This window comes from Lagenorhynchus albirostris, chromosome 12 (genome assembly GCF_949774975.1).
Source record: "Lagenorhynchus albirostris chromosome 12, mLagAlb1.1, whole genome shotgun sequence".
NCBI classification, from domain to species: domain Eukaryota; kingdom Metazoa; phylum Chordata; class Mammalia; order Artiodactyla; family Delphinidae; genus Lagenorhynchus; species Lagenorhynchus albirostris.
Window position 1 is genome coordinate 1,336,028 of NC_083106.1, and position 21,859 is coordinate 1,357,886.

Here is a 21,859-nt window from a genome sequence, read left to right on the forward strand (position 1 = left end):
GCATGCACAGCTATCCCTTTGTATTTCTGGTATCTATTTTGCTCCTTTCTTTTCTTCAAAACTTTTTTTCCATTAGAGAAATTACAAAGATAAAATTCCTATTCTGCTGCATTTGAATAAGCAAATTTATCCTTCTGTAAGATAACAAGTGGGGATCATTTAACAGGGCAAAGTATTAAACAAAACCTTGACTTCAACCACACTTTCTAGAGCCTGTCAAGAGGTGCTCCCCAAAGCGCTGTTTCCTGACAGACAATGCATGTTTCTCAGGAGATTTTTTAAAAATCAGAAATCTGACACTTCCTGAATTTAAGGAATCTCTGATGACAATACCGTTCTGCATCAATTGTCAGATTCTGGGATGTCTGACTCTGAACAGAGGAAGGTGCCTCAGGTTCTCTGTAAATAAGGACAATATACATCTTAAATAAGTTAACTAATTCAATAAGCAAAAGCACAGAGAAAAGACGGATAAGTGGGATGACAGCTCATAACCCCAAACTCTTCTGCTGGAAATCACTCTTGAACAGTTTGTCTCAGGAATTTCTAAAAGTTAATTAACAGCCAAAGCACAGTCAATTTATCTTTTTCCCTCAGAGGGAGAAACCCTTGACTTTTCTGAAAAATTGTTCTCGATTTGACAAGTCAGAAGAGAGCGAAGAAAAAAATTAAATCATCCTGTCAGTGAAAACATTCTAGAAGTTTCCATGGACTGCTGGTATTCATTATAAACCAGGTTTTGAGGAGTTTCCACCATCATTGGTCACTGGGGAGTGTCCAACAGCCCAACACATGGCTTATGTATTCGAGCCCTGTGGTCTTGGCTGGTCCAATTAAATTCACAGGGAATTAAGTTATCAGGAAGAATAGAACTCAATTTCTACCATCACTGGGCCATTTTCATTAGTCCTGCGTCTATTCTAAGAGTAATAACCCCAGTGCTCTGGCCAATATCCAACCCGGATAATGGGATTTTGCCTGTCTCCATTCCCTTCAGAATTTCTGCAGGAGTGATTTTTAACTCTCACTCCCCAGGACTGTGCAGCGTTGGGGTGACCGCAGACGGCCAAGAGAGTCCTAACCCAAAAAGTGCTATCCAGGGGGCGGGCAAGTAGTCCTGACGTTGGCACAAAATCTGGAAAAGAGGTTTAAGAATGATAACATGACGTTTTCAGATAGAAGGGGAAACTTTCCTTGTGCACCAGTCTCCATCTCCCTGATGTTTCTAACTGTTACAGCGTTGCTGTCTTGTTTAAGAGCACCAGTCCTGGGATCATAAAACTGCGATCTTCTCCTCCGGAGGGGATTGGCACTGGGTTTTGAGGAAATCTGCGTCCCCCAAAGCATCTGGCCTTGGGCCAGCTGCTCCATAGGCTTGAGTTTATAAAGAAGGAATCCTAAGTTAACAACAGGAAGATACAACAGAGAAGGTAAGTGCGGTTGCAGGGTTCAGACCAGTTCCGGATTTAAAACACGGGATAACCAGGAGGATAATGGGACCGATGAGAACGATTCAGCAAAGGGCTGGAGTACAGAGAGCACGAGGGCAACAGACGGGGTCTGAACCGCTTCGTTCGGTGATGAGGAGGGACCAGGGAACACTTTCTTTCGGGCCCGTGTGCCCACCGGGCCTGGGGGGTCTGCAGATCGCGGGCTGTAACCTCGGAGCCCACAGCCTATCCAAGATCAAGGCCAAATCAGGAATGGTTACGTGTGCTGAGAAAAGACTGGGAAGACAGCGCATTTACAGTGAAGGGAACAAAGATGTAGAAAATGCAAAGAACTTTCCAACAAGGCCGACGGTTATGAAGGGCCAGTCACTGAGAGAGAACTGGGCCTCTGGACGCACGCATCCCTTTTCTGGAGCAGACGAGTGGCTGGGCTGAGATGTGGGTTCCACGGTGGGGAGAAGAGGCAAGGGGTGAGGGTGAAGCGCGACGGCCTCATCCAAGCTTCAACTTCATCTGGCAGCGACGGCCGTTACCGTCAGGATGGATGCCTGGCCGGCCCGCGCCTCCTAAGAGGCTTCTGCTGCGGGTGTGGACGAGGGATCAGAAATCTGCCCAGCGCCTGTCTGGGAACTTGGCTGGAGGGAGTCAGTGCCGCCGGCAACAAAGAGAGAGAATACAAAGTCGAAAAGAGCAGGCTGCCCACCAGCTGTGGGCACAGGACAAGTGCGAAAATTGTTTTTAGTGAATTCGAGTTGTAGATTTCACTTGAGAGAGTATGAAGGAAACAGATGGTCTCTCCCTTCTCCTGCCCCCTTTAAAGCACATTTCTACCTAATACCGAAGACTTCCATGAGTTTAGACTTCTCAGCTCCCCGTGCAGGTACATCCTAAAGGGTAAGGATGCTCCTCTTGGGCTCATTCAGAAAACTCAGGAAATAACCTCAACACTCACTTTTCTCCATTCAGCTCAGCCTTAATAAATGGAAGAAGCGCCCCACGCCTTTTCGTAAGTCACTTAACATTTTCAGTTGACCTTTATTTTTCTTTCCTCTTCATGTTAAGAAAAAAAAATAGCCTTTGTTTCCTCAACTTGCCTTTATTTGTTCTTACTTTCTTGCGAATGAGTAATTCCCATGATCTCCTCCAAGCCTTCTCCAATTTCTCCTATTCTCTTAAAAATGGAGAAAAATATCAACTGAACTAAATATTCTAATAAAAACCTAAGGCTTCTGCCAAGTACAACGGTTACGTTTTAGTTCTCGTCTTCTGGATGCCTCTGCACATGCTAGCACCTTATCGACTTTTTTTTTTTTAAAGAAACAGCTAAGTGCCAAATAAAGGATTTGTTTCACACATGTTCCCTCGTGTCTGATCAGGCTTTTCCCAGGTCCTTGTGAGTGATTCTCTGTGACATCTGAGACAGAGCCCGCGTCTCAGGACACCCCTGCAGGATACTGCATGTTCCCAAACCCTGGACTCCCCTGGCTTCCCTTGTTCCTGGATTCCTGTCTTATGGGTCTCTAGGATGGAAATTACACATGTGCTTTTAACTGAGTTTCTACTTGTAACATCCTGTCCTCGGGCAAACTGGATTTAACGGTCCCTTTCTTTGTCGTGCTTTCTACAAAATGCAGTTTTCTTCTAGAGGATTAGTCGTCTTATTCAGGTACAGATTTATAGTTTAAATTTCATACTTAATCACCAAGCTCACCAGTCGAAAAATAAAATAACAGAGCTCAGTCCCTGTCCCAAGCACTGCAGAACAGTCCCTTCCACACCGGAATCCAACCCACACTTGGACACCGAGTGAACCAGAATGATGTTTAGCTATAAAGTCATCAGACAGCTCTTCAGAGCAAAACGCTGTTTAAAACCCTCTCCGACACACAGCACACCTGTCCTCACCTCCGCGAGGCTTCGTGCTGGGAGACAGGTACCAGGAAGCCTCTCTCAGCTGGGGGTGTGAGGAGCTCGCTGCGGGTGCAGAGCACATGGAGGGTCCCCAGCGAGCGTGCTCCCAGCCCAGCTCAAATCATTACTGTCTGTGAAGCCAGTACCTGATGTGACACGGAACCACAGATGCTGACATCTCTAACGGGTGAAATACTGACATCTCCTATTATCTTTGAAAGAGCCTCAAAGGCCCAGGCCACTTTGGAGGAGAGTAAACACCGGTCCCTGAGTGCCATGCAGTCCTCGGCACAGATGCCAGGTTCAGGGTCTAATTACCTCTGGGAAAGTATCTTCGGGCAACGTAAGGATCATTTTATGCTGCCTCAGGAAATCATAATTAATTCTGAGAACATTTAGAGTTGTGCTAAAATATTGCTTGGAAAATCCGGGTGGCGCTTTGAGGGCTTCTAATGGAATCAAAGACCCTACTGTGCCTGCAATCACTAAGGCCCTGAGAAAAGAGATTTTCATGGCTGTTGACTTCACAAGGCTCTGTGGTGGCTTCACTCTCCCTCAGAGGGGCTTTTCGGTTAGGGAGGGGGCTTTGACCGCTGTTGATTGCTGTGAGGTCCACAGAGCTGCCGGAGATGCTGTGGGCGGGGCTGTGTAATCACAATAAACACACGCGGCAGATCTGGGCACCAGCGTAGAGGAGATCTGTGGGGCAGGGGACGGTCGATGGCTCTGGTTTGGGGGATGAAGCAGTAAAGTAAGGAGGCCATTTTCTGGTACCAGAAAACCTCAGACACTTTTCACCACCCTCTTGTTGGTCCTGGGGCTATACCACTAACACTCTGAAGCCCCAGGAGGACATCAGAGCTCCCCCCAAAACTGATGGAGGGAAGAAGGGCTAGGAGTAGGGAATGAGGTTTCTCCCTGTGGACTCACCTGCTCTCAGAACTCTTTCTACCTGCCCTCCTATCTTTGGGTTCTTCCTTATCAAATGCCTACAAGTATTTGATTGTGTTGCACTGTAACTGATGACTAACAAAACCAGTGACTGCTCCATCAGAAGAGATTAAACGACGCAAAAGCCCAGAGGAGACCGAAAGCCTGTTGATCCTGCTAAAATCGCACCTCGGAATGACAATCGGACAAAAAAATGTATTTAAGTGTAAAGACACAAATCGTCTGATCGGTACCGGTTAGAGGAGGTCATAAACTCTAAGCCATAAAGCTTACTTACTTTGACTTTACTTGTAAGAACCTCTCCCCCATCAATCTTCCCCACCAGCTCCCTCCAGAACCAGTCCCTCTACGGGGATGGGGGCCCAGGTCTGCGGATGGGCTGCTCCCTGGGCGCCAAGTACAGGCACAGCTCCATCCGCCGTGGCCTCTGCCTGCATCTCATCTCTGCAACGGCCACCTGTGTGGCCTCCCGCGGCCTTTAGCTGCCACACGTGGGTGTGCAAGGCTCCCCACCAAGGAGAGAGAACAGGGTGGGCTCTCCCTCCTTCTCCTGGTCAGAGAGCACCCTGACGTCAAATCAGAACAATGAACTCTGTCTATCAGGCCACCCTCTTCCCACACAGAAATCCCACTCGTTGAAGACTCATGCTCTGTGCCCTTTAAGTCAGGAAAACCACTAGGTAAATCTAAGTCTACCAGTTATCACTCAATACAGAAGAGTCAGAAAGGCTCAGAATAGGAAAAGAAACCCTGCCTAGTGCCCTTCATTTGCAAACTCTTTTCCAGGCGTCCAGGGCCTCCTGTGGGCCCCTTGCTGTGCTGGCTGGTGCGCGTCCCAGGGGTCAGCCCATCTCTCAGGAGAACCACGTGGCACACAGGGTGGCGCTTGTAACTCAACACCCGCAAAGCAGCATCAGGTACCCTGGATGCAGTGGGAGCACACACAGTTGGCGTCAGCCAGGGGTAGCCTCCCCAAGAAGCCGGGTCCTGCAGGGTGCACAGAGGACCAGGGAAGGTGCAGAAGGGGGAGATGGGCAAGGTCCTGGCGACGGAGACTCCCCGTAGCCGTGAGGAGCCCTGCAGCTGAGACAAGAGAAGGCGGAAGGGGATGAAGGAAGTGGCGGGCAGGCCTGGGAGCAGGGCACATGGGTTGGTTCAAAAGCCGCTGAGATGCAGAGGTGCCAGTGAGAAATGAGGCAGGGCAGGTTTGCAGAGGGACAAAGTGTGGTCTGACGCCTTGGCATCGTGTGAGGAAAGTTACGGAAGAAACGAAGCATCTTCGAGAGCCAAAATCATGACCCATTTCTCAGGAAGCGACCCCTCAGGCTGGGGCTTGATCTGTCCATGGGGTAAAAGATTAAATGCTTTTGAATGCCTCCGAAGATTAAATGCTCATTTTCCCTCAGTTAGTGTGAGCCGGGGAATCGCGCACTCTCGTACACAGCATGTAGATAAACATCTGGCAATCGACAAAGCCCCTAAAAGGTGAATTGTGTGTGAGGATATTATCAGCCTGGCTTGAAAAATAAAGGACCCTTATTGGCCGAAACTTAGAAAAACTGCTTAAAATGAAAACCATCCCTTTTTAGAAGAAAACGCATTGGCACGTGACTTAACAAGTGTCTGCCTACCCACCACGGTGCTGTGTTATCCTGGAAATTGTTTTCTCCTCTCCATAAGAACAGCCTCGATCCAGGAGTTATTTTAAGACCCACTTGTTTTCCCTAATAAGGATAATTATCTCCAAAAAAGCAAAATGATTAAGTGGTCATGAACGGTACACTCCCAAACATCTACAATTGCAAAACAAGCTGACCTTTACCGAGCTTGTGGAAGATAGTTTTCGTGCCTGGGGACTTGGGCTTCTCTGAAGGTGGGGGAAGGAAAGGGCACCTTTGTGCTCAGCCTAACCGACCTCCTCTCCGACGGGGTGCGGTTTCTGTAGCTCTGCGGTGCACCTCTTCACACGGTTTTCCCTGAAGTGCTAGAGGCTCTTTCTCTAAATGGCCCATCTGACTCCCAGACGAGCCAGGAGTGATGTCACATGGTACTTCTCAATATCCAGGGTCAGCGCTTCCCAGAAGATGAGTGACCACTGCAGCCTTCAAATCCTGAGTCCCAGCCCAGGGTTCCCTGTACTGGATTCCACCATGAACGCACATTCCTTCCTAGCCAAGCACACCCACCAAGCGGAGACGGGATGGGCTGTGTTCTGTCTGTCGTAGCATCTCTAGCTAGTGACAAGCAGAGCCTGACCGCACATTCATTAATGACATTCAGGTTATATGTGCAAAAACCACATGCAGCTCAATTTAGAAGTAATGCAGTTTTGGATTATCAAAAAAAAAAAAAATTGAGGGAACAGTGGTTGACTTCACCTTCCAATGCAGGGGGTGCAGGTTCGACCCCTGGTCAGGGAGCTAAGATCCCACATGCCTCGTGGCCAAAAAACCAAAACAGAAAACAGAAGCAATAGTGTAACAAATTCAATAAAGACTTTTAAGATGGTCCACATCAAAAACATGTTAAAAAAAAATCGAGAGTCTTGGAACCTCAGAGACAAAGAACAGATTGCCTGAAGTTTCTGCAGCACGGCTAACACTAGCTAAAAGGAGCAAACATTCACTGGGGTCTTGCCATGGACCAAGCATATGCTAAATTCATTCTTCCCTGTTAAGAAAACTATTGTTCACCGGTGTTAAAACCTGACTGCAGAGGCAAGAGATTGTACCAGACAAGGAAGGGAGAGAGAGCGCCCTTCTGACTGGAGGACACCACTCGGGGAGCTCCAGGATCCAGAAAGCAGCCTGATTCATAAACATAAACCCCACTGACCACGCACACAGAGAGACATCGCGCGATGATCACAATCATGTCAGAGATTCCTCCACCTGCATCGAAAGGAAGGTGCGGAGAGGGGAAACAGCGGAAGACCCACGACAAATGTCTCAGAACAAGCGTGGGGCAGCAGAGTGGTTTTGGCAGCATGGCTGTGCTCTGCTCCCCCCGCCCCCAGACCAGGTCCTGCCTTCTCCGCTCCCTCTGTGTCCAGTGCCTTCGTTCCAGGTATGGCTGGGGGGATACGGAGGTGGATGGGTGACCCTCTAGTCTTCTCTACCTCTGCTCACAGCAGAGAAACATCTTCACCTTTCGGACTGTAAAACCCTCTTTATCATTGACAGTACAAATCATGCAAGGACCACAGAATTTTTCTAAACAGGAAATTATCCAGACTCTGTGTAAGACCAAGATCCACCACTCGCGCTAGAAGAAAGACGTTAGAGAATGGTTTTCATGGTCTCTGAGGCTGTGGCTACGTGGACACAATCTGGAGGCATTTAAAGGAAAGAAAGAGGACGGAAACGCAGCAAAATAGCCACCAGCTCTGCCGCCTCCCACCGATGCCGCTGAAACCGCCACGATGCGGGAGTCACGTCCCTATCCTGCGATCTCATCAGATAACTGCAACCCGGCGGGGGTCGGCCGGCGCGGGGCTCACGCCACACGACCAAGTTCAACCTCACATAAATTCCTGGAAGACGCTGGGTCCAGGCGGGGCTTGAGGTTTAACTGTTGGAATCATCATTTTTGGTGTATCACAAACACTTACGGGCTTTCTGATGAAAGAGAACATCCATGAAACATTTCTGGGAATGTATTTTCAATAATCATAAGGTTAACCTCACTGCCTCTGTTAATTTGAAATTATCCTTTGCAACTAAATTCGCTTGAGATCCTTCCTCATCCTGAATCTGCAAGAAAACTCGAAGCGGCGCTGGCGTGTCCGACGAACCCGCCGTTCCACTCACCCTGCAGCTGGCGGCCCCTGTACAAATCCCTTGTTTTGGTCGGATGAGCCCTGGCCGTGTTGTCACACTTCGGCTGCTCGTACCTAGGAGGAGAGGAAGGGAAGAGAGAAGAGCCAGTTAGAGACATCGAGATGGGCGCTGCCTTCCACACCCGAGGGCCCACACCGCAGGCTTCCTTGGTCCCGGGACACACGGGGCATCTCTTCCTCACGTTACGGTGCTCGGGATGTGGGACCTTTGGTGACCTTTGTGGCAATTTAGTACATTCTTCACAGTCAGTAGGAAGAAGCAGGACGCACAGGGCTCTGTCCCTCCATCCAGTTTCTGAAACACAACCTGTAGAGTGGCTGCCGAACGCCCCTGCCTAGGACGGGATCTTGATACGGTTCAGCGTGGGGGGAGGGGCTGAGGAGGGGAAATGCAAGCACAAGCAGTAGTGAGGGCAGGGTCACAGCCCCCAGGAAAGAGTGCAAAGTCTCAGAGAGGACCTCAGAATTCTTGACTGCTACATTACTCAAAGACCAACGAATTCAAAATCTAACTCCCGAAGCTACAAAAGGTTGTCTCAGGGTTCAAAGAATAAAGAGTATGTTCTGAGGGGCTTCCCTGGTGGCGCAGCGGTTGGGAGTCCGCCTGCCGATGCAGGGGACGCGGGTTCGTGCCCGGTCCGGGAAGATCCCACGTGCCGCGGAGCGGCTGGGCCCGTGAGCCATGGCCGCTGAGCCTGCGCGTCCGGAGCCTGTGCTCCGCAACGGGAGAGGCCACAGCAGTGAGAGGCCCGCGTACCGCAAAAAAAAAATAAATAAATAAAATAAAATGAAGAGTATGTTCTGGGCCCGCGGAGTCAACAGGAACAGGGTGGCCCTTGGTGTCTGAGCAGGCGGGGCCGGGTGCCTGTGGCTACTTCACTTCGGGGATACCAGTACTGACAGTAATTCTGGATGGATCTGCCGGCTGGGCTCCAGATCCAGGCCCAGGTGGACAGCTTGCCCAGCGGAGCCTCCTTCAAGGCTCTTTATAAAGCCCCTTGGGCGGGATACGTGGAGAGACCCCCAGCACCTGCCCCTCTGGTGGGAGACACAGGGAGATGCACATCCCCTGGGGGCAAGCGCCCAGTCTTATGGGGACGTCGACAATTCAGTAGCGGGCCTGGCAGCTGTAAGAACCTGCCCTTAGGGCTCTTAATGCAGTCTCAGGGGTCAGGAAGGATTCTTGGAAAATGTGAACGACAGTCAGAGCCGGTCGGGGGCGGCGCAGGAGGGACGGTCAGGCCCGGGGGCTGCTGATTCCCAGGGTATGAGCGAAGTCCCCTCGAGGCCTCACCCTCTCTCGCTGCCCGTTTCCTTTTCACTCTCTCAGAAAGAGATACGAGATCATGTTTACTGCATAGGGATCGTTTCTGATTCTTATTTTTCATTATTTCTTGCTTTCCCACCCGAGAAAATAAAAGAATGAAATTTCTCGCCGAAGGGATCCTTTCTCAGCATCCCTCCCTGGCGCCCGGAGAGCCGGGGCCGGTCTTGGAGGGTCGGGTCCAGCGCGGTTGAAACACTGCCAGGGCATCACGAGCTCCTCCAGCCACTCACATCCTGAATAGCCCCTTTGATACCAGAAAACTTAACACCCCACTCACACAAACTTAATATGCCTTTTTGAAATGTTGTTTTTGAAATTAAAGAGTCCCTGACACACTCCGGCTAACAGTTAAGCTATCACATTTTCGCCAAAAGCCATTAACTCATATCCTTTTGAAATGCAGTGGGGTTCAGTGCAGATGGCATTGGAACCACGGTCACAGGAATGAACGGGGGTGAAGGGACCTCTTACCCACCTGGTGTCTCCTCTCCCACCTGGGACTGAGAAAGGTAGGTAAGGAGCCAGAAATTCCCTAGGGGAACATTCGGGACAGAAGCCAGGTAACGGAGAGACGGCTAAGAGCTCGTTGCTACTCACGCTTGTTAAATCTGGGGAAACGGAGCACATGCTCAGGACTGAAAACTCCTCGTTTCAGACTCTAGATCAGCGTCCGTGGGGCTGGGGAGGTTGGAAATGGTACCCACGCTACAGCTGACACCTTCACAGCCAGCAGCCCAGGAAATGTGAGCTGTGAAAGAACAAGCGAGGTCCCAGCTCCTAAGCAAGCAGGTACACCTAGGGACGGGGCTCCCGGGGAGGCCGGACGGCCCAGCCACCCCTGGGATGCTTGATCTGTGAGAACGTCAGCCACCGGCTGTTCTGTCATGGTAAGAAGTTGGACCGTTAGTATGAGCTCTGTGTACAGCCTGTCAAAGGCGTGGAGTCAACGCCGGTACCCCCACGTGGTGATAAGAAACCACAGAACTGCCAACCCCATCCTGAATCTGCGAAGCCGCCTGGAAATTAACCTTACTGCGTGATCATCCCGGTTTTGCTCCATATCTGGGCTGTAGATGTCTCAAGAATCCCAGCACTGACACTGATACAAAAATGTATGTTTAAATGGCAACATTCTGCTCCTTGTAAGGAATACTGTGACTTGCGGAAATGACAATCTCGAGAAACAGAATCAGTGCCTTTGAAGATAAAGCCGTTTAAATTGTGCTGACATCTGTCAGCATCCTTTCCAATAGTGTTTATTTTAACTTATTTGTATAAGATAAAAAAGCACATCTCTTAATCGTCTGGTTGCCCATCAGATACCAGGCTCTCTGCCAGGGAGAAATTCGATTTCATGCTCACACGGCCAGCAAGCCGCGTGGGCTCCACACGCTGGGAACGGGATCCTCGTGCCAGGTCAGAGCAGCCTGCAGCCTGGTGGCAGGTGGACAAACCCTCATTGGCCAACAAGAAAGTGAAAGAGAAATCCCTCCGTTCTGGGCGCTAATGTAGCAGCTGGCGGTCAGCCTGATCCACGCTTAACCCGATAGCTCACGCCAGCTCTCCCCTCTATGAATCAGCGACCAGGCTGGAACCTGCCCCCCTCCTCCCAGGTCCTGTCCCACCACGCGTGGCCTGGGCTCCGGCCTGCAGGGGCTCTGAATACCTTGGCTAAGATGTCAGTTTTGACTCAAAAAGGCAGGGAGACCAGCAGATGCATCAGCACGCGGTCCAACTCATGTTTCTACCTGACGACCAGCCCACCTAGAAATTCTGCCCCGTAGCTGCTCTCTGCCTCTGTGCGTTTATTGCCTTTGGCACAAGCCTGTATCAAAACGTGTGCTTTGTAATTACCTTTCCTGATGACACAGGAAAGGAGGACTAGCTTCTAATGAGGATGCTTTTATATTTATGTCATCTCACTGTTCTTGGATTTTTAAATTATGCTTCCCCATCAGAAAATATAGAGAACGATTGTGGGGGGGACTTGAACTGTCTACCCAAATATAAATCAAAACTATAAAGCATCTCCCTGGAACGGCTTATTTCAGAAAAATCGCAAGAAAATAGCATTTATGCACCAGAAAGTATGTAAGCAATAATGCAGAAGACTTTCTGTGACGTTGCTACTCAGTCACAGCAGAAGCAGGGGTAAGTGAGGGCTGGTGACGCCGGCCAGCGTCTCATAAGATATGCCTTAAACTTGACGATTTTGACTGATTTCCCAGTATCCACGTAGAAATCTGTTTAAACCAATTCCATTTTTCTTGCCAGTGATGGGTTTAGCTGTAGTCATATGATCCAATTACGGCCAATAATCCATGACTTAAGTCAGCTAGGGGACTTTTAGGAAAGGTTGTTTGGTTCCTAAGAAAGAGAGAGATGGGCTGTGTGTCCTCTGAGCATGTGGTGTCTGAATGAGATGCCCGGATCCCTGAAGCCATCTTGTGACCATGAGGGGAGTCTGTCCAAGGGCAAAGGCAACACATGAGGATGTCAGAGGAAAGACTTGGGAGACCCTATGTCCTCAGTGACATCACCAAGTCACAGCATCCATTGAAAGGGAACTCCTTCCATCTCTGCACCCCTTCCTTAGGTTACATAGTCCCTCCCTGTTTATGCCCATTTGTCAGGTTTACCACTAACAGAAGTGAAGAGTTTCCTAATCGATACATCCTCCCTTTTGACCAAAACATAACTAGATTCTAGCTCTGGGACCTACGCTGTCGGGGGGCCACATTCCCCCCTCCGTCTGGACTGCCCCCTGCAGACATCATCGGCTTGCTCCCCAGATCCTTCTGGACCTGCATCCGACCTCAGCATTTTGGGAGCCCCCGGCCATCCAGCTGAAGCTGCCCCTCCGTTCCCTATTTCCTGTGTGTCGTCCTCCAGTGCAGCTATCACAAGCCGGCGTATGACCTCACGTTCAGCTTTTCTGCTTCTGCGGTTTGCTCTGTGTCCCTTTCCCCCCACGGAACATAAGCTCCATGGAGACACAGGGTTCTGTCCGCTTTGTTCCCCGAATACCCCCAACCCCTAGAGCGGCACCTTCAACATTGAGGGATTTCAAACGTTTAGTGAATAAAAAGGGAACCTCTGGGTGGCAGGGAGGGGAGTGTTTCTCGGAGCTTTAAGAGATCGTATCCCTTCTGTGTAAACTCTGCCACACGTAGAACCTGCTCCGTGTGGCCTCGGGGGCCCAGGGGTGGCCCCGTCCATGCCTGGGTGCTGAATGATGGGGCCCAGGGCCCTCCCTGACGGGAGGTAGCCTGGTCGGAGGGTGACATTCTGGCCAGTCAGAGTGAGGGGAGGCCCACCGAGGGTCCATGGGGAAGACCTTTCTTGCTGTCAGAAAAGCCATATTATGTCGTCACGGCCGTGTGGTGCTTCTAGAAGCCAGGACAGGAATCAGGCCAGAGCATGCTTGTGTGCTGAAGATGCAGAGCAGGGAGAACAATAACGGCTCATGAAAAGCACGTCCATTAACCGCGGAAATAATCGGAGTCTCTGTCCCCGAGAGCACTGGGTGCGGCCACGTTTAAGACTGGTGGGCCGTAAGGACAGCTCAGCCTCGATGGACGGAGCCCTGAGGGAAACGTGCGGTTTCTGACACCCCCCTCGCTACTAGCCTCAGTTCTGATGGTGTCGGGGTCATGACAGTCAGCATCGGAGAGGATGAACAGAGGAATGAACGAATGAGAGAAAAGTACAGCTCGAGTCTGAGGGGTCTCCTCCCCTGGGTCTAATTTAAGTCTGTTTCTTGAAACTCAAAGAAGACAGAGTCCCTCCCTCCTATACAAAAAATAGGGAAAATGAGAACTTGGTACTCTGTTCCAAAAAAGTCTGGACAGAATGAAATCAGGACGGACAGGAGGGAGGAGGGCTTCTTGTGTTTCTCGTCTGACTGTAAGATAAAAATGTTTATAGGTTCTACAGGGACAACGTGATAAAGCGGATCTCAGCATCTGAGCCAGTCTGCGGAGCCTGGCTCTGACAGCGTGAGGACTTTTGCTGGCCGGAGCTATGAGATCGTTCTGAGCGCCCCTGCAGCTGGGCCTGGGGTCCACAAGCCTGAGTTTGAAGTAATGGAAATGTCATTTCCCAAGAAAGGTTTCTTAGAAAAGATCACTCCCTACATACAGATGCATTCAGGAATGAGCAAAGCAATTTCTCACACAAAACCCTGGGAAGATTTATGTTCTCTTTATGTTTGAAACAATCTCCTACGACCACCCACAGAGGGAACCTCAGTCTCTGGCCTGGACACCCCGTCGAGGTCCAGGGCGGCCGGGGCCTGGGGTTCCCATCCCCAAGGAGCCTGGTCTCCCAAATGAGCCAGATGGGGTGTGGCTGGACTTTCTCATGAGGAAAAGTCAGCTGGTTACCTGTCCTTCCAGCTCCCAGAATCTACATGGGTGCATTTCCCCTTCTACACGCACCATGGTCACCCTTGAGAAATTGGGGAAAGTATCTTAGGAGGCATCAAGGTGCTCATGCCTCAGTGCTGCAGCGGGAACCAGGGCTTAAACTGGATCACATGTGAGAGGTAATAGTGTCCTTCACCTGTAAACTACTTTTATACCAATCTCTGAAAAACCAAAGGTCAATTCATATGACCAAGAGTCGCAAAAACATCCTTTTACTTGTTCACACTATTTCCAGGAACAAATATCAGGTCTTCTCCCAGTGCTATTATAAAATGACTTGCTTTGGGCTTCCCTGGTGGCGCAGTGGTTGAGAGTCCGCCTGCCGATGCAGGGGACACGGGTTCGTGCCCCGGTCCGGGAGGTTCCCACATGCCGCGGAGTGGCTAGGCCCGTGAGCCATGGCCGCTAAGCCTGTGCGTCCGGAGCCTGTGCTCCGCAACAGGAGAGGCCACAGCAGTGAGAGGCCCATGTACGCAAAAAAAAAAAAAAAAAAAAAAAAAGACTTTCTTTGCTCGGACTCGCACAAAACATGAATGAATGGGTTGGTTTGTATTTCAGACCCTGAGTAACTACTGTTGCCCCTGACCTCAGTACTCTCTTTCTTTTTCAGTGGCAATTTCAGGAGACAGGTATCTCTGGACTACAGAGAGTTGTCCTGGGCAATCGGTTCCTGTGAAATGCGAGGTTCCCTTTGCCAACACCGGAGACAAAAGAAGCTGAGGTGATAGATGATACATTCTAGGTGCCCACCCCAGCCTGGATACCAGAGCCATTTTTCAAACTTCCAGCCTGCGTGAGTACAGATAGGAGCAAAATTGCCTAAAAAGTCTGTCTTCAACACCCTCGTGCCATCGCTGGCATCGCCAGCTCCTGGTGACGTCAGGGAGATGGGCTCCTGCCGGCACCGGCGTTAACTCCGCACTGAGAAGTGGGGTGAGGTCCGGGGCACGGGCATCACATCTGCAGCGGGTGGGAACCATGGGGGCTCTGCGTTCCGGGGTCTCCCGGCCCCACGGAGACTTACCTGGTGGACGTGCCCGGGATGGGGCGGCCGGTGTCCACCAGGACGCACCAGCAGTAGCCCGTGGAGGGGTGGCACTGCACCGGCTTGTAGAGGCCGCCGTGGGCGCACTCGGGGATGACCACGTTGTCGTTCTTGGGCTGTCTGGCCTCCTCCAGGGCTGACTGCTGCTCCTGGTCACACGAGGACACTGCAGCGAGAAAGAGACACGCGTGAGGCCGCGGCGGGTCACCCGGGGATCCTACAGGGGATGAGACTGAACAGGAAACGGAGGGGCCGGCGAGGAGGGTCAGGGCGGGCGGTCAGCGTCCACAGGTGGATCTGACGCCCCGTGGATGCCCGGAGGCCACAGGTGGGACCCAGGCCCCAGGGACGGCCACGGTCCCCTGCTCTGGGTCCCCGCCAGGGGCCCGGGCCAGCAGGCACGTGGTCCAGTCCCAGCGAGTCCTGGCGGCCCCTCCCGCTGCAGCCGCGATGTGCTGACACCACTACCCACACCCCCCAGGAGGGTCCTGGAAGAGCAGCCCCCCACTCGCCCCGAGGGCTGACTGAGGCTGAGTCTGGAAATCCCAGCTGCAGTATTTCCGAAACAGCCTGCGTTTCTGGAAACTAGTCAAGAAGAAGACGAGGGGCTTTTTTTTTTAAAGCTGTGTCCAGGGCTTAGCGCTGAAACTCATCCACACGAAAACTAAGCGATCACTTAAAAAACTTCCAGGGCCGGGTATTTCCATGTATAAAGCCTTATGTCTTTTTATGTTAATAAATTCAGTTTCTTTTTTGCATTTGGACATGAGCTTACTTAGATCCACCTTCTGCCCCAAAGAGACCGAGAATGCCTTAGAACCATATAAACGAGTCCATCCTGCTCAGTGATCCTCAGATGGTAATGAATTTGAGTCAAATGAAGGTGAAGACCACTTTATCCCTCACTAGAGATTCACAAGAGCTTCAAAATATAATCCAGAAAACACTGGGCACAGAATATTCCAAATGTTCCTGTTCTGCATCCTTCCAGCCCAAATACATGGCATTAAAAATTCACAGCAGCGAACTAAACCTCCTCCTCACCCATGTTAAAGAATTCCAGGGGCTTCCCTGGTGGCGCAGTGGTTGGGAGTCCGCCTGCCGATGCAGGGGACGCGGGTTCATGCCCTGGTCCGCGAAGATCCCACAGGCCACGGAGCGGCTGGGCCCGTGAGCCATGGCCGCTGAGCCTGCACGTCCGGAGCCTGTGCTCCGCAACGGGAGAGGCCACAACAGTGAGAGGCCCGCGTACAGCAAAAAAAAAAAAAAAAAGAATTCCAAATGTGGGCGCTTGTTTCCAGTTTCCGCCCTTGGAGTGGGGTTTCTCTGGCTTGGCCTCTGCACCGAATCAGAGCCAGCGCGAACAAACAGCCCACCGCAAGACCTCTCACCCTCGGACAGGGCTGTCTCAGAACAGGCTCTCCCTCACCTAAGCTGTCTTTTGGGATCTAAAGATTCTTTTGTTTTCATATTTCCCCGTAAAAGGGAAAAGAAAACAGACAACATATTGGACGAATATATTTTAAATAAAATCTTTAGAGCAATTTCCTGCTTAGAAAGTAATTTTCCACAAATTACATTTTAGCCTGCTTTGAAACGAACTAACTACAGTTTACAGGGAGGTTATAACTGTAGATGTGACACCGCACAGGTGGGGAACCCCCGAAAGCTGGGAAGGGGTGTGCTTCTGTGTCAGTGCCGCTGTGGCTGGCGATGGGGGTATGGTACTTAGGAGTTAGGCACCTGACGCAGGTGACAACGCAGGTGACCAGACTGAAGGAGGCTCCCCATGCAGTGTGTCACAGAAACCGTGTTTCATAAGGGTTAGCTCTCATTTTCATTATTTTTCCAGCACTGAAAAAATGCCTGAAAATAATTTTTTTAAATGGCTGGCACCCCAATAAAGAGGTTAAAAACAAATAAATTTAAAAAAGAAAAAATAATGCCTGGCATATCACAGGCACTCAATAAATCTGTTTTGAGATAACTCACAGTCCTGGCATTAACAGTTACAAAACCACCTAGATTTTCTTTCCCTAGTAATTCCATTTGCAATCTGAGGATAGTCACATGTACATTTAATGCTGTGATGAGTTCATCTACTGACTGTATTATCAGATGCTGCTATCGTGTGAGCATAGCATCCCTGCACACGTCCTGGAAGAACACAAAGGGACGGGGCGCCTGGGATTCTCCCCTCACTCCGACTCAGAAGACACTCACAGTGCTTCCTCCTTGGCTGACCTCAGCCTCCTGAAAATGGACGAGGAGGGCGGAAGCTGTAATGCTGTGTGTCCAGACTGACGTCTTGTAGGATAATCTCGAAGCCCAGGGTGGTTCAAATCTCACAGTCATTCTACATTGTTTAATGAACACAAGAGAAGAAGGAAGAAATGGCCCTTGAGCCACGCCATGCGGTTCTGCTCCTAACAGTGAGGACCCTGGTCCCTGCTACAGAGACAGCCCTGCACCCTCAGCTTCCGCCCCCTTTAGGAAGGAATGTGGTCTGTGAGCATGTGGACCAGGTCCCGAGCCCACTCCGGGACCCTGAGCTGTCTGAGCTGCCCTCTGCTCTCCGAGGCATCCGTGCAATTCCATTAAATTCCCTGTGGCTTTCATTTCCAGAAGTGGATCTTTTTTTTTTGCGGGGGGGGGGGGTGGTCGGGGCAGTCTGCAAGTTAAGAATTTTAAATAGCAAAGTCATGATTCTAAATCAGCCCAACCTCCGGATCGGGCACTTGGTTTCCACCAGTAGTCACACTGTACTGACTGGTGCACTCAACAAACACTGCACCAGGCACTGCTCTGGGCGCCAACAGGGTACCCGGGTACGGGCTTTCTAATACACGGTTCATCTCTAATACACACAAAAAGTGGATGGCGCTGCATTTCTTATAAAAGCACCACCCAAGTTTTTACAAATTTCATACTGATCGTTTCCTTTAAGTTCTGTACTTTTCTGAGCACTCTAGATTTTGCTCAGCAAATAGGCAGATACATAAATCAAACCGACCCCCTGTGTTACAGGGTTAATTTAACGAGGATTTCGCTCCAACTGTGACTAGGAAACTGGCTTGGAATCAAAATGACAATGACTCACGTTTCCTTCTGAAGTGACCGATTCGTTACTTTAGATCATGGGGGCAACCTAAGGAGGACGGAGGCTGGGCTACACGGCTTCAGAGGCAACTGGTTCCTGTCTTTTGAAACCCTCAAAGTAGCTGGTCCGTCCCTCACTGGAGTTCCACATGCAGGCGGCTCAGCTGATGGCGGGACCTGCTCCAGGAAGCTCTCCTGGAGACACGTTGCTTACTTTCCTGTGCACTTGGCCCTTTTTCAGAAGCTTTACTAGTGAACAGAATTTATGGTGTGATTATCTGGGCACAAAATGCTTTCCATGCTCTATCCAAGAACATACTGATCTATAGAAATAGTTCTGGAAAATTCTTGAAATGGCCCTTTTGAGGATTGTACATCATATTTGAAGGCTCACCATAAGCAAGGTAGTATTGATTAAGTCAACCACCTCTTAAAATTTGCTGAGAATGTTGTAAAATATGGCAGACATCGTTGCCAAGTCAGAAGAGATTCCGTGTTTGTTTATATAAACATCCTGGCTGAAGTTAGAGCCGTTCACTTATGCAACTTTATTTGGTAAACCTGGCTCCGTGTGGGGAATTCAGTTTCTCTTACGGGAGAAATGCAATTACATTTTACATTTTAGGGCCATATGGAAGGAAGTAGATCTTCTTTAAACAAATTCATGATGGTCCAAGGGAACAGAGGCTAAAGGGCTGTCCCATATGTCTAACAGTCACCGTCCTGAGACAGCTGAGCTCTGCCCCATCCCGCCGGGGCCAAAACGAGATGGCTGAGGGGAAAAGCTCCTGGAGCGGGATTCTCTCCGGCAAAGACGCCCCTGCTCTGTGCAGGATGTTAATCGCGCCTGGAAAAGGAGATGAACGGCCAACAAGTCGCATTTCATCGCACTGGAAACTCACCCCATCGCTGAGACACACGGGAACGGGACTCCAAAAAGACAAGTCCCAACCACGTTTTAAAAAATGTCAGTGAGATCTCATCACATGGTGGGAAAGAGCACAGAAAAAGGGACTCTTGAGAGAAGGTAAAAATGGAGAGGGCCAAACAACGATGGTGGAAATAGGCGAGAGGGAAGGAGGGACGGTTGGCAGGCGCTTGTGAAGGTCTGGTCAGGACTGGCTGAGGACCAGGTGAAAGTGTGTGTGCTAGTGGAGGCGCCTGCAGCTGGCTGGCGGGCCAGCGTCGCCAAGGGCACCAAAGCTGGAGTTTTACAGTAACTAGCTCATGAAAAGTTAGGTTTGAAACCATTCCAAAAGGATGTCCTCCAATGGATAAATATGAAGTTTGGGATTCTGGAAATAATTCAGCAAGAAAATAAAATAACTAATGCTCACAAAATTCAAATTATACCGCCCACTTTCATAGGTCAGATGAAAATATTTACGTTTTCTTTCCTATTCAGACGAGATCAGGCACGTGCAGGGTGGTACGACCGACCATGACTTCTTTCCTATTCAGAAGGGCTTTAACTACATAATTTTCTCTTATACTGAATGTTGGGGAGTTAATGTGTGAAAGAAGAAGAATTGAAAGAGAAAAAATGAACAGAAGGAATTTTAATGTGAGGGCGTCCAAAGGAAGGTGAGCTGTGTCGAAAGAAGCCACTGAATTTGTCCAAGAAAAACCACCCAAAGACAGTCCCCACTTGAGGAATACGTTGCGGGCAAAGGAAACGTTGAGAGATGATTTAGAATTGATGATTGGGTTGACTAATTGGGTTGAATAAAGCCTGAAGCATTTTTATAGGCAGCAATCACAAATCGTGTCCATTCTAAAAACATGGTCTGCAGACTTGGCCGCATTTCAGAAGGATGCCCATGGCAGCTGTCAGTTTTGTGGTCAGCTCTCCTTCTGAAGGGCTTCCCATGAATACTGGGGGTTTACGGCAGACACAGAAAACCCTACCCACAAAATGAAAAATCTGGTAACCTGGATGCTATTAATACATTTTAGAACTTACACTCACCAAAAGACACTATTGAGAAAGTGAAAAGGCAAGCCCCAGACGGGGAGAAAATGTTCGTAACACACACACCTGACAAAGATTCAGGTTATGTCAATAACCCCTACGAATCAATAAAAAGGACAAATAATCTAATTTAAATTGGGCAAAGATCTGAACAGACAATTCAAAAGGAAAGGTATGTGACTCCACAATAAGCAGTGAGAAAACCCGCCGGGCGTCTCCAGTCCCCAGGGAAATGCAAAGCAAACCCACAGGAGGTGCCTCCGTGGGCCTGCGGGAGGGGCCCTGAGGACCCACACCAGAGGCCCCCGAGGCTGGCGACGACGTGGTGCAGTGGGGACCCTCCTGCGTTCCTCACACAAGTGTGACGTCTACACCAGGTGTTTGCCCAAGAGCAATTAGAACACACATCCACAGAGCGATGGGTGCAGAATGCACAGAGCAGCTTTGCTCATCACAGCCCCCAAACGGAAACAACTAAAAGAGCCATTTACTGGAAAACGCCCAGATCGCGGTATCTGCATACAATGTACAATTGTGCATATAAACCAGAGAATAAATGGGTAACAAATAAGACCAACAAGAGTGAATCTACAAACTATTATAATGAGTGAAAAAGGCAGAAACCAGGACTCATATGATGCCATCATTCCACTTATACAAAACTCTAGCCCAGGTAAAAGGATCGTCGAGTGATGGAAACCTAAGCGGAGGTGGCCTCCGAGCAGGCCTGGCCCGGGAGAGCCTGAGAGCATCGGCGGTGGTGAAGACCTCCTGCCCTGGGGGACACACACGCTGCAGCCCACCTCACTGTGCACACGTTCCTGATAGACAATCGACACCTAAATGACGCGTAAAAAGTTCTCTTAATAAAAATAAAATAGGGATCCTAAGATATGAGAAAATATCGACCACAGTTTAACAGGCAATATATTTATTTTCCTTTTTGGTATATCTGAAGATGGACAGTATCTCAGATTCAGTGATAAACCAAATACACGTGCGAGTCCATCGCTGGCTCCCAGGAACAGTACTTAACAAATGCTTAGTCTTTCCTTTCTTTTTGTCCAACAGGATGTGGTGCTCCATTACCCACTAAACAAACACAGCAAGCTTGACGTTACACCAGTATGGCCAGCCTTGTTCATAAGAAGGCTCTTGGTAAATGAGGACATTGGGATTGACATATACACACCACTACATATAAGACAGATAACCAATGAGGACTTACTGTAGAGCACAGGGAACTCTACTCGATGTTCTGTAATCACCTATATGGGAAAAGAATCTGAACTGGAAGGGATAGATGTATATGTATAACTGATCCACTCTGTGGTGCACTGGAAACTAACACAACATTGTAAATCGACTGGACTCCAATGATGATGATAATAGTAATAATAATAAGGTCTCGGGCCTCTAAGTACTGACTTAATTGAGTGAGGACAGTTTTTGCTATGAGAACGTGCAGAATCTGCTCAGGTCCCATGTCCAATGGGCATGAGTCTGCTCTGCAGGAACATCTAAGCTACGGGCAGTTTTCACATCCAGCGGAATCTGCTGCAGAAATGACCAGGTGAGTCCATCTGTCCCCCTGCTCTCTTTCCAGCTTTCTGGGTGCAGTCCCTGTGTTCTGCCTCAGTGTCCTCTGCTGGCCGGGATCCTGTTGCTCTGGCCACCCTGCTGCACTGCCAGGACCTGCGTGGACTAGTTTGTTTATCTTCGAAGGCCTTGGCCAAGTCCAGTTGCCACGGCAGCCACCAGCTGGACGGCTCAGAAACGCATCGTTTCCCCATCCAACACTCACGGCCATCCGGACGGCGCTCTGCTGGGCCCTCAAT

The 21,859-nt window shown here is 49.9% G+C and overlaps 1 protein-coding gene across 4 annotated transcripts in view; it reads right to left on the reverse strand.

Moving 5' to 3' along the window:
- SMOC2 (SPARC related modular calcium binding 2) overlaps window positions 1-21,859 on the reverse strand; it is a 155,018-nt gene that overhangs the window by 35,362 nt on the left and 97,797 nt on the right. For all 4 annotated transcript variants that reach the window (XM_060167920.1, XM_060167919.1, XM_060167918.1 and 1 more), the window contains 2 exons: window positions 14,930-15,116; window positions 8,123-8,205 (listed from right to left, as the gene is read on the reverse strand). In XM_060167920.1, the coding sequence (XP_060023903.1) occupies window positions 8,123-8,205; window positions 14,930-15,116 (270 nt within the window). The remainder of the gene's footprint in view (window positions 1-8,122; window positions 8,206-14,929; window positions 15,117-21,859) is intronic.